This window comes from Cynocephalus volans, chromosome 3 (genome assembly GCF_027409185.1).
Source record: "Cynocephalus volans isolate mCynVol1 chromosome 3, mCynVol1.pri, whole genome shotgun sequence".
Lineage (NCBI taxonomy): Eukaryota > Metazoa > Chordata > Mammalia > Dermoptera > Cynocephalidae > Cynocephalus > Cynocephalus volans.
This window is the reverse complement of record NC_084462.1, coordinates 35,105,133-35,121,246: the sequence shown is the minus strand read 5'-3', so window position 1 is coordinate 35,121,246 and position 16,114 is coordinate 35,105,133. Positions and strand designations below refer to the sequence as shown.

The window sequence follows — 16,114 nt, the reverse complement described above, 5'->3', positions numbered from 1 at the left end:
CATCAGGCTGTGTTCTCATCCAGAGGTTCAACTGGGGAAGATTCTGTGTCCAAAATCACTTGGTGCTGGCAGAACTCACTTCCTAGTGGCTGTAGGACTCAGGGCTCTGGCTTCTCGCTGGCTGCTAGCCAGAGGCCACCCTCAGCTCTGAGAGGCCACCTTCGGCTCCTGCAGTTCCTTGCCAGGTGGGTCTCCTTGATGTGACTGTTCACATTATCAAGCAAGAAGGAGAGTTTCTAGAGTCTGCTAGCCAGGCAGAATTTTATGTAATGTAACATCATCAGGGCAGTGAGACCCCACCACCTCTGCCACATCCTACTGGTTGGAAGCCAGTCACGGGTCCTTCCCACACTCAAAGTGAAGGGGGGTCACACCAGGATGTGGGAGTCATGGGATTCCCCCAGCGTCTGTCTGCCATCCATGGAAAAACCCCAGCCCTGTTTGCCCACTCTGTGCCAGCACCTAAGCAGCTGAACGTGACCACAGGAAGCCCTCCATACTGCTGCTGTCATGTGTGGGACTCGCAGGTGACAGCACCAGTCCCACTGCACCTCCCCAGGCCGTCTGCACCCTGCTCTCCTGCCTCCCTCCTTTCCAGTCACTGCTGCCGACTCTGCCTCTTCTTCCCTTCACTGACTGAATCAGCCAGGGTCCGAGAGGGAAACAGAAGCTACCCTAAGCACCTCACCCTGGAGAAACTAACCAGAGGCCAGAGATTAGCAGCAGCAGGAAACCTCCACCATGCCATGGCAGAGGGCCAGAAGAAGAACGTGAGCCTAGAAACCAGGGTGGGCCTTTCTGGAAGGGGCTGGGCCTCAGAAGAGATGTCCCAAAGCAGAGTGGAACGGGGAGGAGTACTGGCTTCCTCCCCACCTCTCCCCCAATCTCCCAGCAGAGTCTCCTGTTGGTTGAACCCAGCATGGAAGCCACTGACCCGGGAGCCTGAACTGGAGTCAGACACAGATTCAGAGAACCAGGAACGTCTCAGAGAACAAAAGTCCCAGGACTGGCACACAGACAAAACTAGAGGCAATGAGAATAAAATACCCAGCCTCCCAAGAACACACCTGTCTGCACCCTCACCGGGTACACTGGAGCCCACCTGCTCTCACCTGCTCAGACTACGTTACTGTAATTCTCCCCTCTCTCCTGAATCCCTCAGGCCAGCATGCAAACACACTGTCATATCTGACTTGTGCTTCCAGCAATGGAAATGGACTAATACAAATACGGTGTAAAAATTCTTAATAAAATATTAGCAAAGAGAATTTTGCAACATATAGAAAAAATTATACACCATGTCCAAGTGGGGTTTATTCCAGGGATGCAAGGCTTATTCAGTATTCACAAAGCAATCAATGTTAAACATAGAGTTACCATATGACCAAGCAATTCCACTTCTAGGTATATGCCCAAGAGAAATGAAAACATATGTTCACACAAAAACTTGTGTATTAATTTTAATAGAAGCATTACTCATAACAACCCAAATACCCATCACTAATTAACGGATAAATAAAATGCAGTATATTCATAGGATGGAAAATTATTCAACAATAAAAAGGAATGGTGTGCTGACACATGCTACACCATGGATGAACTTTGAAAATATTATGCTCAATGAAAGAAGCCTGTCACAAAAGGCCACATATTGCCTGATTCTGTTTATATATGAAATCTTCAGAATAGGCAAATCTGTAGAGACAGAAAGTAGATTAGTTGTTGCCTAGGGCTGTGGGCGGGGGACAGGGTGGGAGGGAAAAGAGGAGGAACTGCTGTGTATGGGGTTTTATTTGGGGTTGGTAAAAATGTTCCAAAATTGATAGCGTTGATGGTCATAGAACTCAGTAAAAATACTAAAAACCATTGAAATGTACACTTTAAGTGGGTGTGTTGTACAGTATGTTAATTGTATCTCAGTAAAACTTAAAAAATCAGTTGATGTAATCTACTATATTAACAGGCTAAAGAAGAAAAATCACATGGTCATCAACTGATGAAGAAAAAGCATTTGACAAAATTTAACACCCATTCATGATTTTCAAAAACAAAACTAAGAAAAATACGAACAGAGAGAAACTTTTCCAACTTCATAAAGAACATCTACAAAAAAACAACATCATAAGGTGAGAAACTTGAAGCTTTCCTGCTAAGATCGGAAACAAGGCAAGGACATCCCCCTCTCACCACTCCTAAAGAACTCTCAAAATACAACAGGAAAAAAAAAATCCAATTAGAAAATGAGCAGACATGAAGAGTCACCTCACTGAAGAGTATGTACAGATGGCAAATAAGCACGTGAGAAGTGTTCAACGTCACTAGCATTAGGAAAATGCAAAGTAAAACTACGACGTCACTATACACCTATCAGAATGGCTGAGAAAAAAACATAGAGACACCACTAGACGCTGGTGAGGGTGGTGGGAGAGGGGTTCACTCATACATTACTGATGGGAATGTGAAATGGTACAGCCACTCAAGAAAGCAGTTGGACAGTTTCTTCACTGAAATTGCAACGACCATGCCACCCAGCAATTGCACACCTGGACATTAATCCCGGGAAAACGAGACCTCAGTCAGTCTGGGCTGTAAACAGTGGCCACTCTCTGGAGAGGTTGACCTCCACACCCAACCTGCCCCGAGCTCAGGCCCACATCCACAGCCTCCTGCGCCCCAGCTCAGCACTGCCCGGCAACCCTGCGCTCACCGGGCCCTGCTTCCTGACGCCTTCCCTCTCTTTCTCATGTATTCCTCGTCTGATTCTCCCAAGCACATCCTAAGTGCTCCTGTTGGCACCTGGTCACCACCTGTCACACGGATGACTGGAGCACCCCAGTCCACAGCACGTCCTCAGGGGACCCCAGCACCCCCGTCTCTGGCTGCACGCCCCATGGACCCACAGCCGCAGCAGGGTTTTGCCCTATTGGGCCCCAGGTGTCTGCCCGGCTGGGGCCATCTGGTGTTCACCCGAGGACCCCACAGAAAGCACCCAGCCCTGCTGGGCCGGGCCCACCTCCGGCTGGGTTCGGCGGGAAAGACCCCAGAGTGAGCGGGAGAGGACCCCGGGGCGGCCGCGTCTCAGCAGCCCCGCCACCTCCAGGCGGCTGCGCCCAGACCTCCTTTCTGAGCAAGACTCACACCGAATTGACCAAGCAGTCGCCAAATTTTAGAAAGAAAAAAAATGATGATTGTGGCATTTTCTGGGGCGAAAAAATTGATGGTTCAGACCCAGTAGAATCTCCAGTCTTCACATCCCAGTCTATGCCGTCGTCTCGGATGCTGCCCGCCCTCCCTCCGCTCCCCCAACACCTGCCCGGGCTGCGCTCTTCGCCCCAAGGTGCTCCTCCCGCACGTGTGCCCAGGGCGTGGTGGACACCGCTTGTGGGGAAGACAGCGCTGCTTGCAAGGGTGGCCAGAGGCCAAGGCACAGCCACAGGCCTGGGCACTGGGCGTGGCCCTGACTCCTGCCGCTCCTGGGGAGGGGACGCGCTGCTACCTATGGGCCCTTCCTCACTTGGTTCACAGGGGCGTGGCTTGTCCGCAGAGGCGGGGCCGTGCGTCCGTGGGCGCGGCTGTCCGCAGGGGCGTGGCTGTGTCCGTGGCGTTTGATGCACACCTTCCAGTTCACCAAGCCCAGGGAGCGTGCAGGCGGAGCCCTGGAGCCAAGAAGGCCTGAGGAGGCCCCCTCGGTGGTCAGCCTCCTCTTCAGCCCGCCCTGGGCCGAGGGCAGCACAGCCCGCTCCCAGCTCCCTGGCGCCCCCGCGCAGCAGAGGCCTCTCCCACCCGACCCCGGGGTAGGTTTGCTCCCTGCTGTACGGCTGTGCTGGTTGGTGGCTGTCCTTCGCCCATCCTGCAGATCAGTTTGGGAACTGTCTCCCCTGCTCCGAAAAATGTGAGGGCAGGTGGCAGCGGGCAGCCGGGCTGAGCCCGCAGGCGCCTCGCGCTGTGCCTGCAGCGGCCGCGGGCCGGACACGCAAGGCCCCACCGCCGTGTGGCTGGCAGCCCCGCGGGTGCCCAGTGCGCGGGCCACGTCGACACCAGACGCCTTCTGTGGGGTCACAAGGGGCTGCGTCGTGCAAGGCACCGGGAAATGCCCCCGCGAGTACCACCTAGCAGGACAACTGCAAACCATGACAGATCCTTCACCAAAACTCCGGAAAACCAACAACCAGCGAGCGAGGTGGCGCAGCCGCCGCCCAGAGGAGGTAATAGATCTGGTGTGTGGAGTCTCCTCCCACGTTTCCAGCCTACAGGAAAAGCGCACACAGGATGGTCCCCTCCTCCGGCTGCCTCCATAATGGACTCCAGCCTTTAGGTACTCCTCCCACCTTCCTGGTATCTCTTGTCTCCACCTTTTCCCCGCAGTTAAAAGACTCTCTCTTCCTTCTCCCAAGAGCCTCATCCTCACCTGTGGAAAGGTGACCCCCAAGCTCTCCTCTGTGGCCCAGGCCACTGTGTCCAGCCACCTTCTTGTCTCCCTGGACTCAAAGGTGCAAAAATGCCCCCACAGTCTTGAAGGCCCTTTCCCGGGGCCTCTGTGGCTGATCCTACCATCCATCCAAGGTACACCGATCCCAACTGGGGGTCACACATACACAATTCACTTTTACCCTGCAGATTCATCCCCACACAGTGCCCCTCCCCTGCCCTGGCCAGGCAGCCACCTCTCAGCAGACAGGACTCAGCAGTGTCTTTCATGAGCCCCCTAGGTGTTCCCCACCACCCAGCCACAGTGATCTTTCCATAACATACATCTGACCACATGGCCTCCAGCTTAAAACCTTACCCTAACACCTGCCACTCCAGCATATCACAAAGACCCAGCTGTCTCAGGTGTGGACACTGCTGGGTCTCCAGCAACAGCCAGGGCCTCCCTCCTCCCAGTAATGCCTGATGTCCCTAGACTTCAGCCAACCCTGAAGGGTCTTGGTCGCCTCAGAGAACAAGAGCAGTATCTGCATTTGCTTTTCATCATTATAATAAAACCTCAATGCTCCTTAGTCACCCCCACTTTACACCTGATGTGAACAACTGCACTCAAGAGTTTGTACACTAAATCTGCAATAAGAAGCAGTTTTTGTGCAACCCTTTACAGCCTACCCAGAGTTTTCACCTCTGTTTTCAGATTTCCTTCCCATTAGGTCTTACATGAATGCTGGTATCACCAGATGCATTCAGCTCCCAGGCTCCCCTCTCTGGCCGGCCCTGGCCCAGGGCCCTACACAGCTCAGGGCAGCCAGCCAGCAAACCTCAGGGAGTGGCATTTCCTAGAGGGTTTAGGTAGACAGCAGCTGCCCACACCGCTAACAAGTCTCCTGTTTGCTTTTCCTCAGAATCACCTACCTAAATCTATTTGTTGTAGAACTGTCGCGTTGGGCTGCAGGTGCTCTCAGAGAGTGTGGCAGCTTTACAAGCAACAGGATGCCAGGCCCCAAGGCTCGGATTCACCCTATGGGGTGGGAGCACCGGCCGCTAGTCCTGAGCCCCTGGCCCGGGCTCTGTAAACCCAAAATGTCCACATACAGGACGCCTGTGCTTAACGTCCATGTCCTTGAAAAGAACTAGCTACATGAAAGCCCATTTATGTCTCCGTGTGTGACCAGAGTGAAGAGAAGCGGCTTTGAGGGATTTAATGTTTTCGCCCCAGTTGCATTCCATTCCAAAGACGTGCCTGACTACCCCGCTCATGCGTGTGAAGCCCAGCGGGGGGCACACCCGCCCCAGGGTCAAGCAGAACCCCCACCGTCAGAACATTTCCAAGCTCCTCTCCTCAGGACCCCCAGCGCGCCCGGGACAGCTCCGTCCTGGCGGCCAGCGAGGCGGGGGTCTCAGAGCAGAGGCCAGGGCTGCTGCCAGGGCGAGCTCCCCGCTCACTCAGCGAGGCGTGCGGGTGCAGAGCAGCCGTTCCACCCGGGCTTGCTGACCTGCCCGCGCCCCGCGCCCCAGCGGGGCGCTGCCGTCTTACCTGAGGGCCCGGGGCTCCTCCCCGCAGAGTGCAGCCTGAGGTCCCCACCGAGGGCTCCGAAGGCTGAGTGCAGCACAGGCCCTGCGCCCCGAGCTCTGAGCCGCCCCGCGCCCTGCCCGGTCCCGGCCACGCCCCCACCCCGGGGCGGCGGGCAGGACTGGGCGGGGCGGCCTTGGCCCACCGGCTGCGGCCCCAGAGAGCTGGCTGTGGCCGGAGCCAGAGCCGCCTTGCGCGCCTCTGAAGGCTGGCTGCCGGCCTCACGCTCTGCTGCGTCGGGGAGAACGTGCACTGAGTGAATGTCCTGCTCTGCGTCTTGACAGTTCTCCATGAGAGCTGATACTTGACCGGTTTCTCCTCGCCTGTCCTCCCTCCAGTCCAGGGCCTTAGCCAAGGTCACACCGTGGAAAGCGCCCTCTCACACGACACACACTCAGACACACACAGACCCCCACAGAGATGCACAAACTACGCCGAGACACACAGAGACAAATAACAAACACACACGGACAGACACATACACACAGGGTGTTCTTTGTGTAGCAGTTAAGTGTTTGGGGTGGGATCAACCTCACACCCCAGCTGCAAGAACCGGCCCTGCGCGACCTTATTTATGGAGGAAATCCCACTTCCTCGCCAAAGACTGGCTCAAAGAACCAGATCTACGCGTCCCAGCCCTGAGTGCAGCTAGGGGGACAACAAAGCCCTCAAGGAGCTGGACAGAGTCTCAGAGACTGGGTACCCACACCTGGGCAAAACTACTCTCTGTCTCCCGGCTTAGTTACGGCTAGTCAGTCCTCTTGGTTGTTGAAGCTAGGTCCAGATGGGATTTCCCTCCCTGGCAGCTGAGACCGAGCACTGAATGCAGATGGCGACACTGGAAGGCTGCCGAAACCCAGCAGTGGCCCGAGGTGCCATGACAGGGGGCTGGATTTCTTCAGTCACAAGTGATTGGGTACAATCTCAGAAATGTAGTGGTTTCTGCTTAGCTGGGCAAGAAGATTTGGGTCTAAAACAAGATAAGACCTTAGATATGATTTTTCTGGGATGACTCTGGAAATTCCTAAAGGAAATTCCAAACATACAGGCTCCCTAAATGTTTTTGGCTAATAGAAGCATCATTGGCAGACAAGAAGGCCAAAGGCAGTTATTTTGAAATACAGAACACTTGAATGTGTAAATTCTGCCATATCTGTAATAGAACCCCTTTGCTTACATTTTTTGCAGCGGTGGGTTTTGTGCAGACGTGTGTGCATATTTTATGTGTTTGTGGGTGACCCAATGAAGGCACGCCTGGCCTCTGCCCTCGACAGAGTGCGATTCAGGGGAAGGGCGGTCCAGGAAGGTCAGACAATCTCAGAGTTAGGCAGGCCTGGGTAGCGGCCCAGGGAAAAGCTGCCTCCCCCAACCACAGCAGCCAGGGAGAAGAAAGCAATTCCTTTCTCAGCCCTCCAGACCTCTTCAGCTGCCCTTTAGAAATCCCTCCCCCATGGGTCCCCATGGCCACCCACTGTGCAGGCCTCTGCAGTCCTCAGCCCCTGCTTACTCTGACTGCATGGCTCACAGGTCCTACTCACCCACTCCTGCCCACAGGTGGCTTGGAACAGCATACCTGTGCGCAGAACATCAAAGAGATGGCCAGGGAGGCTTCCTCCTGCCTCTTGGCCCAGGGCAGAGTAAACTCAATGTCCAGCCAATGGTCCTGAGAAAGGGAAAAAAATCCATGCCAACTCACATGGGTTCTCTTTATCTACTGCTGTGTAACAAACCACTCCAAGTTTAGTGGCAAAAATAGCAAGCCCTTTACAACACCAAAAGCATAATTCATAAAGAACAAACTGGTACACTAGACTTAATCAAAATTTAAAACTTTGGATCTATGAAAGACTCTGTTAAGAGGAGGAAGACAAATCACATACTGGGAGAAAATATTTGCAAGAACATTTCTGACAAGAACTTTATCCAGAATGTTTAAGAACTCTAAAACTGAACACTTAGAAACCAACCCAATTAAAAATGTGCAAAAGATCTGAGCGGACACTACACTGAAGAAGATATACAGATGGCAAATAAGCCATCTGTAAAGACACTTGAAAAGACACTCAATATCACTTGTCATTAAGGAAATGCAAATTAAAACAACAGTGAGATACTGCTGAGAGTGGCTGAAATCCAGAAAAGTGCAATATCAAATGCTGGTGAGGAGCGCAGAGCAATAGGGACTCTGTTCACTGCTGGTGTGAATGCAGCAGGCTCACCACTTTGCAAGACAGCTTGGCGCTTTCTTATAAAGTTAAACATACACTTACCATATGACTCAGAAATAACTCTCCTAGGCATTACCTAACCGATTTAAAGACTTATGTCCACACAAAACCTGCATGCAAATGTTGATAGCAGCTTTATTCATAATTTCCAAAAACCAGAAGTAACCAAGATGTGCTTCAGTAGGTGAATGAATGAACAAATTGTGGATTAAATACAAGAGTATTATTCAGGAATAAAAAGGAATGAGCTATTAATTCACACACCAACATGGAGGTATCGTAGATGCATTTTACAAGTGAAAGAAGCCAGATCAAAAAGGCTACGTGCCGTATGATTCTGTTCATATGACATTCAGGAAATGGCCAAAATGATAGGGATGAGAAACAGAGCCGTGGTTGCCAAGGGTTTAGGGAGGAAAACGTGTTTGACCAGGGGAATCACTGGAGAGTCTTTAGGTGATGGAGCTAATCTGTGTGGTACCGTGGTGGCAGATACACAATTCTACACATTTGTCAAAAACCAGAGAACTCTGTAGTACAGAGTGAACCTTAATGTATGCAAATAAAAAAATCAACCAAGAGGTCAAGAGATTTCAGTGTGTTACAAATATATGACATAACCTCACTGAAGGTCATTGGAGAAAAAGGTGCTGACCTAAGTAACTTTGGGAGCACTGTTTTAACTGGAAACTGTAAGACAGATAACAAAAGAAACTGAATGTAAGATGTAAGCTCTGTGTTCTAGCTGGTAGCACTGTTTCTCGTGGGGTTATGGTTTTACAATTCTGAAACTGCCATACATGTTGACCAGAATTTAACAAATGGATAAATGGAGAGCAGATGCTGGGAAAAAACAGCAAGCATTTGATCATGTTCCCAGATTCTGTGGGTCTGGAATTCAGAAAGACAGTGGGAACAGCTTGTCTATTCCCCAAGACAGCCAGGGCAATGTGAAGGCAGAAGTGATGTGGGTCTAGGAGCTGAGACATCTGGAGCTGCACTTGCTTGCTCTGGAGTGGGTCTGAAGGCTCCACCATGTGGCCTCTGTGCTGACTCCTGGACTTCCTCACAGCATGGCTGCTGGGGCTCAGGAGATGGGAACTGGAAGCCACCCGTTCTGTAAAGCCTGTGTGCAGGATGGGCAGGCATCACTTCCTCTATGTCCCATTGGCCAAGCAGTCACAGAACCAGGTTTAAGGGAACAACACAGAGACCAGTTCTGGATGGGAGGATGTCAAAGAACATTGGGGCCATGTTTTAAAACTACCACAGACTACACCCTAGCTGAGGATGCAGGAACTGAACAAGGAAGGCTAGATGCTAGCAGTGGGAGGGATCCTGGATTTAAATACTGCACTTTAAAGGAATTTTAAAGTATGATGAGCTGTGGAGCCACAGGAATTCTCATTTGTTGGGATGCAAGATGGTGCAGTCACTTTGTAGGACAGTTTGGCAGTTTCTTACAAAGCTAAAACACTCTTACAATACATCCCACAATCAGTCTCCTTGGTATTTACCTAAATGAAATGAAAAATTATGTCCACACAAAAACCTGCACACAGCTCTATTCATAACTGCCAAAACTTGGAAGCAATCAAGATGTGCATCAGTAGATGAATGGATACACATACTCTGGTAAAATGTATATTGAGAAGTTAAAACAAAACAAAACATACTCTGGTACACCCAGACAATGAAATACTACTTATTCAGTGCTATAAAGAAATGAACGATCAAGCCATGACAAGACATGAAGGAACCTTAAATACATACCACTAAGTGAAAGAAGCCAGTCTGAGAAGGCTACACACTGTATGATTCCAACTATATGACATTCTAAAAAAGACAAAACTATGGAGACAATACAAAGATTGCTAGTGATTGGCAGGGGTTGGGGGAGGGAGGGATGAGCGGGTGCAGCACAGAGGATTTCAGGGCAGTGAGACTACTCTGTGTGATACTATGATGGTGGATCCCCATCATTACACGTGAACCTGATGTAGACTATGGGCTCCAGGTGATGATGTGTCACTGGAGGTCATCAGTTGTAACAAATGCTCCACCCTGGCAGGGGATGCGGACGGTGTGGGTGGACAGGGGTGGATTCATATAGAAAATCTATGTACCTTCTGATCAGTTTTGCTGTGAGCCCACAACTGCTCTAATCAATGATGTCTATTTTTCTTCAAATGAGCTAGAGGGAAATAAGAAGTCCTAGTTACGTATAGGGAAAGAAATAAAAAACCTTTGAAAAGTGGCTGCATGGGAGGACACTCCAGGGCTGGCTCAGGAATAAAGATGATGTACAGGCATCCTCCTCAGGGGTGTGTCCTGAAGGGCAGGTTCTGTGGCCTGGAGGGGAGGCGGGTGTCGGTGTCAGGGAGGGCGCCTGGGAGGAAGCGTGGGGTCCCGATGGATGTGATGAGGGGTGATGAGTGATGACAGAGAGTGATGAGGGCACCTGCTCTCAGGCAAGCCCCTGAATTCCACTCTGTCTCCCCACGAGGTTTTCGGGAAAGTTCTTAGGGATCCCGAGGGGTATGGGGGCAGGGGAGGGCTGGCTCTGGGTGATTGGGACACCGGAGGTTGGGGATAAACACAGTGATAGCACATGTGACCCTGGACCCTGTTATCTCTTTCTCTGCACACTGGGTGAGTTGGGGGTGTGGGTTCAGAGTTCTGTTCACCTCCAGGAGAACTGGAGCCGGGTGCACCCTGTCCGGCCTGCCATGGAGTGGCACAGCCCTCAGTTTGCGTCCTGGTGTCTCAGGAAAGCCATCTCACTGGCACTCAGAGCCCAACTTGGGTGAAAGACCTGTGATCCTGTGCAGCTAGTTTCCAGACATGACGGAATCCTTCACTTTTTTAAAGTGCAGACATTGAGGAGTGAGACCCCAGCGACCCAGGTTAGGATTCAATGGCCACACTGGCTGCCAGCGGGCCTGGCCCTTTCTGGTGTCATTGGCCACCGCAGCATGCCCCTGGCGGTGACCAGGGATGACCTAGGGCCCAGACCTCCTACTTTCCGGTGGGATCCCAGGGCAGGCCTTTCAGGGCCTTCCTTGTTTCTTTCTCGGGGGCCCAGCGTCCTCCCCTCCCACCCTCACTGTGGCTCCCTGCTGCGTGTGTGCATGCATGTGTATGTGTGTGTGCATGTGTGTGCCATCCATCATACCCCTCACCCAGGAGCGGGGGGTGCCAAGGCACACGCCACACTCAGCTGTGCCCATGCCGGCCAGCGAGCATCCCACCCTTGGGCCTGCTCCTCTGCGGGGTCCTGCATGTCAGGCAATGACTGGGATATCACTGCATCAAAACATTATTGTCCCTCAGGGGAAGGAGGGGACCCAGGCCCTGGCATTCCCACCAGTGTGCATGGTGCGGGAAGCACCCAGCCACAGCCCCACAGGGAGCTTTCGCAGGGACAAGATGACGCCAAATGCCTATGGCCACCATGATGTGCCAGCAAGAGCCAGTGCAGGAGGCCAAGGATACTCTGGCCCTGTCACCCCAGCAGAGCTTGGGAGGGTCCTAGTGACAAGAGACGCGCCTTAGCAAAGAGCTTTGCTGTGAAGTGTGCATTTCCCTGCACAAAAATGAGTGATTAATCAGGCTTATGTTAATGCTAAGAACGAGAACTAGGAAGGATCACAAGACCCCGGGCCACAGGGCAGAGTTAAACTCCAAGGAATGTCAAACGCACTGCTGCTTTGGTGGGTTAATCCTGTGTGGAGGGGACACTGCAGTCCACATGTGAACAGTCAGGCTGTGAGGTGGGCCCAGGTGTCCCGGGGCTCAGGGAGCCCATTGCTCCACTAAGTTGATTCATAGAATCTCAAGGGGGATTTCACAATGACCTTCAGCATTTCAGAAAGGAATGTCATGCCTCAGACTTATCCCTTCGCTTCCCCAAACGAGGGTGTTTTATTTTTTGTTGTTGTTGTTTTTTGTTTGTTTGTTTTTTGCAAGTCAAGACAGCTCACAGCGCATGGACTTAGGAAGCACTCTGTTATTCCTGGATGCTGGCTGAGCGGGAGGGTGAGCCCTCAAAGCCTGCAGCATCCAGTGGTCACAGTAATGCCGGCAGCCATCCTCGCTGATGAGTGAAAACCGCAGGGCAGCGTGGTTTACTGGTGGACTTGCCCACATACTGCCGCCCATCCTCTCCTGCTCAAATAGCCACTCAGGCAGGTGCGTCTGCTTACAGATGTTGAGCCTTCCAGAAGTGGGCCTGCCAGATTTTGACCCAGCCAAGGCCTCGTGAAGTGCCTTCCAGGGACAGCAGAGCCAGAGGACACTTCTGAGGTCCTAGATCCAGCTGCAGAGTGGGGGATGGCCCACTCCCCGCCCACCTCACAGTCCTCCACACTGGGGCCTGCGTGCACTGGCCTGATCCCAAGGCAGAGACACATGTGTGGGACCCCATTGCAGTTCAAGGAGCTTGCATGTGGGCTCAGGAAGGAGAAGCAGCTGCAAAGCAGATAACACACAGTTGAGGGTCACGTGGGCTGTGCACAAAGATGAGAAGGTAACTGCTGGGCAGGCAGGCAGCAGCAGAGGCAGTACCAGGCTGCCCCCTCGAGCAAGTCCCGGAGGAAGGGGACAGTCACCCCTCAGGTACAATGTTGGGGACCACCTATGCAGAGCAAACCAGAAGCACAGTATGAAGGTCTTGTAAATCTGGGCAGGACTGCAGCTCCGCACACGTTGCAAGTGCACATCCCACTGCCAGTAAGAAAAAACTGCCTAATCAATCCACAGTCAGCAGGTGGAACCTCCCAACACAATTAAGGAGTCTTTGTCAGTGTGACTCTAGCACAGCTGGGTCTGTCCTTCCTACAGTTCCCCTTTAATAGGCTCTGCTGCACAAATTTTGACCTACCAAAGTGAGCCATTACTTGAGGGTTAGTGAGCTGAACAGTTAGACTGAAGACGACATGTCCCTGTCCAGAGTCCTCTTTGGCAAAGGTGAAGAAGCCATTACTGTGAAAAGCAAAGCCCCTCTTTTTTTTTCCTTTTGAGTAGGAGTAGAGTGGTATAAGAGAAGGAAATAGACGATCCTCCAGTAATCCTGAAGTTAAAAAAAAAAAAGAAAAGGAACTCAGAGGAATATGTCTTAGGCAATTGCTCCTAACACTACAAGAAAAAGTAGAAGCGTGACTGTCACAACACTGTGTCCCACACCTCTGCTGTGGCCTAGTGTGTCCTCTCTCTGGAGCAGCAGTTTTAGTCTTGGGACCCTTTTATACACTTAAGAGCTTACAGGATTCTCAGTAATTTCTATCTGGGTTGTATCTATCAACAGTTACCACACTGACAATTAAAACTGAAAATATTTAATACACTTAAGAAAACCCATTACTTGCGAACATGAATATAATCTTGAAAATTTTCTGAAGCAGAAAACTGCAGTGAGAAGAATGGCACTTACTGACATTGATCTCTTCACCATCCGCATTAACAGAAGACAGCTGGGTTCTCATTTCCACTTCTGCGGGCCACATATTGTGGTATGTTTGGGTAGAAGGATGTGAAGAAAATCTAGCCTCATGCAGATACTTAGGAGGACCTTGTGAACGCCCTGAAAGGGATTCAAGAACCCCAGTTGTCCTCGGCCAAGACTTTGAGAAGCGCAGTTCTAGAGGCAGAATACATCTGCCGGTCCACTGATTTTGGGGTTGGCCACTTGGCTGGCTTTGGCCAACAGAATGTGAGTGAAAGTGACAGTGTGGTTCTGCCCTCCTGCACCTGTGTCATCACCATGATGAGACGCGCCCAGGTCCACAAGAGAGGCCTGTGAGCACAGCCCTACCTAACCTGAAGTCCAGAGCATCCAGCCAAGGTCAGCCATGCCACGAGCATGAGAAATAGATGTTGCTTCTTGCATGTCCCTGACTTTGGGGGTAATTTTGTTATGCAGCAAAAGCTGACAACAAAAGAGTTAGTGGTTGGAAAAAAAAAAAAGAAATACCATACCGCTTATGAAAACTTTGAGCCAAGGTGAAAAATAAGACTAGATCTTGACACTCGACTATTTGGATATGGGTAATTTCCCAGAAAAAAAACTTTCACTCTTTAGATCTTCTATGCCAGTGCTAAACATTCTGTCCCTATATAAAGAAACTGTCTCCCAACATGAAATACATACGTTTGCCTTGATCTGGTACCATTTATGTCAAGTTCTAGTGCACTAGACCTGTCAGCCAATGTTCCTACCCAGTTCTCAGTTCCTCCCTTTGCAGAGTTTACTATACACAAGCAGCTCAAAACTTACCCTGTGGCCAACTGAACCAAAGGCACCAGTGAGCCCAGGCCATGGGAACAGGACCAAGACTGCAAATGGACGGGCTGGGTAGGAGGTCAGAGGCGGGGACTCTGAAGCTCTTGGGCCCCACAGTCCCTGATACCAGTTGTTCCCCTGGGAACCTTCCATTCTCCTAATGATCTGTCCTTTGTCACCTGAGTTTGCTTTTGGTAACCAAGAAAGTCTAAATTAGACTGGAATGGATAAACTATTGATGTATCAAAGACAATTTTTTATTGTAGCATGTCCACCAGTACTAGTCTAACTGGTTAAGAAAGCTCAGCTTACAGTTTTGTGACAGATGTTTTATTTACAGGGAATTAAAATGTAGACACAAACATCATATATAGTACACTTTCCATGATAGAAGTTATGATACTGTTCACAGAAAGGCCTCCATTCAAATTACATAATGCATATGCTGAAATGGCACACCTGGGGAGAAGAGGGAGAACTAAATGGCCTTTTTGGTTTTCGTTTTGGCTTAAATACCCTCTGGATGCATTCAAGTAATACTGATCATTTAATGTTCAAAAAGCTTTTAATAAACAAAATTAGCTGAAATATTTATAATATGATTTAATTGTTGCACAGTATTTCCAATATACAAGCAAGATTATTCACGACACTTGAAAGGAAGAAAAAAATCTATTGCACCCACAAGTAAAAAGGCTTTATTCATTTTTAGGATGCTGCAATTCAGTATTTATATAAACATTTACACACTTTAGTAAACACAGAGTCCTACATGTAATGCAGCATTATGGGTGAGAAGACCCTTTTAAGTCCCAAAAATAAATGTCAAGTGACCACTCAGTGCTCCACGAGCACAGGCTGGTCACACAGCCCCTGTCTCTCTGCCCCCACCTCCCACACATTTCGAGGACTGCTATTTCTCAGCAGACACAGCAGGCACTCTGCCCTCTTGCTCAGGCTCTCGTTTTGTGATGGCATTTCTGCATCTTAGTGTCCTGTTAAATAATCTTGTGTGGAATCTGAAGCAAATGAATCCACATCCTCATTATCCGAGTCATCACTGCTGTCATCGGCAGCTGGCTCTCCTGTGAGGGCTATGCGAGCGTAATCATCTGTGTCTATGGATTTGCAAAAGTGGATGGCATATTTCAGCTTCTCCTCTAGCACCTGTTTACAGGAATACCTGGGTAACTTCAGCAAAAAGAAACAGGTGTAGGATTCAGGAAGGAAGTGGTCAGGAGGGTTGTATTTATCCAATACCTGTTTATGAAAAATATTAAATAATCAGAGACTAGGTATGAGGATAGTTAAAACTGCAAGTCTATTTTATTGTGTTTGTTAGACTCTTAAGTCTTACAGAAATTATCATATTTTTGGCTAAGAATAACAAAATACCAGAAAACATATAATCTAACCAATTTTAGAAATAAAAAGGAGCACTCATTCCTAGGACTTGCAGTAAAAACTAGCAATTAGTTATCGTGTTATAATACGACCCCGTTTACTCATGATCCCGTGAAGAGGACTCCATGGCTCCACCCCCTTGTTGGCATGGCTGGGACCCCCGCCTGGCTGGTGCCTGGCCTGGGGCGAGTGGGCAGTGAG

At 50.3% G+C, this 16,114-nt stretch overlaps 1 protein-coding gene across 4 annotated transcripts in view; it reads right to left on the bottom strand.

Moving 5' to 3' along the window:
- Positions 1-14,851: 14,851 nt before the first annotated feature.
- HERC2 (HECT and RLD domain containing E3 ubiquitin protein ligase 2) overlaps positions 14,852-16,114 on the bottom strand; it is a 239,052-nt gene continuing 237,789 nt past the window's right edge. For all 4 annotated transcript variants that reach the window (XM_063091718.1, XM_063091721.1, XM_063091720.1 and 1 more), the window contains one exon: positions 14,852-15,769. In XM_063091718.1, coding sequence (XP_062947788.1) covers positions 15,497-15,769 — 273 coding nt within the window. In that variant the 3' untranslated portion in view covers positions 14,852-15,496. The remainder of the gene's footprint in view (positions 15,770-16,114) is intronic.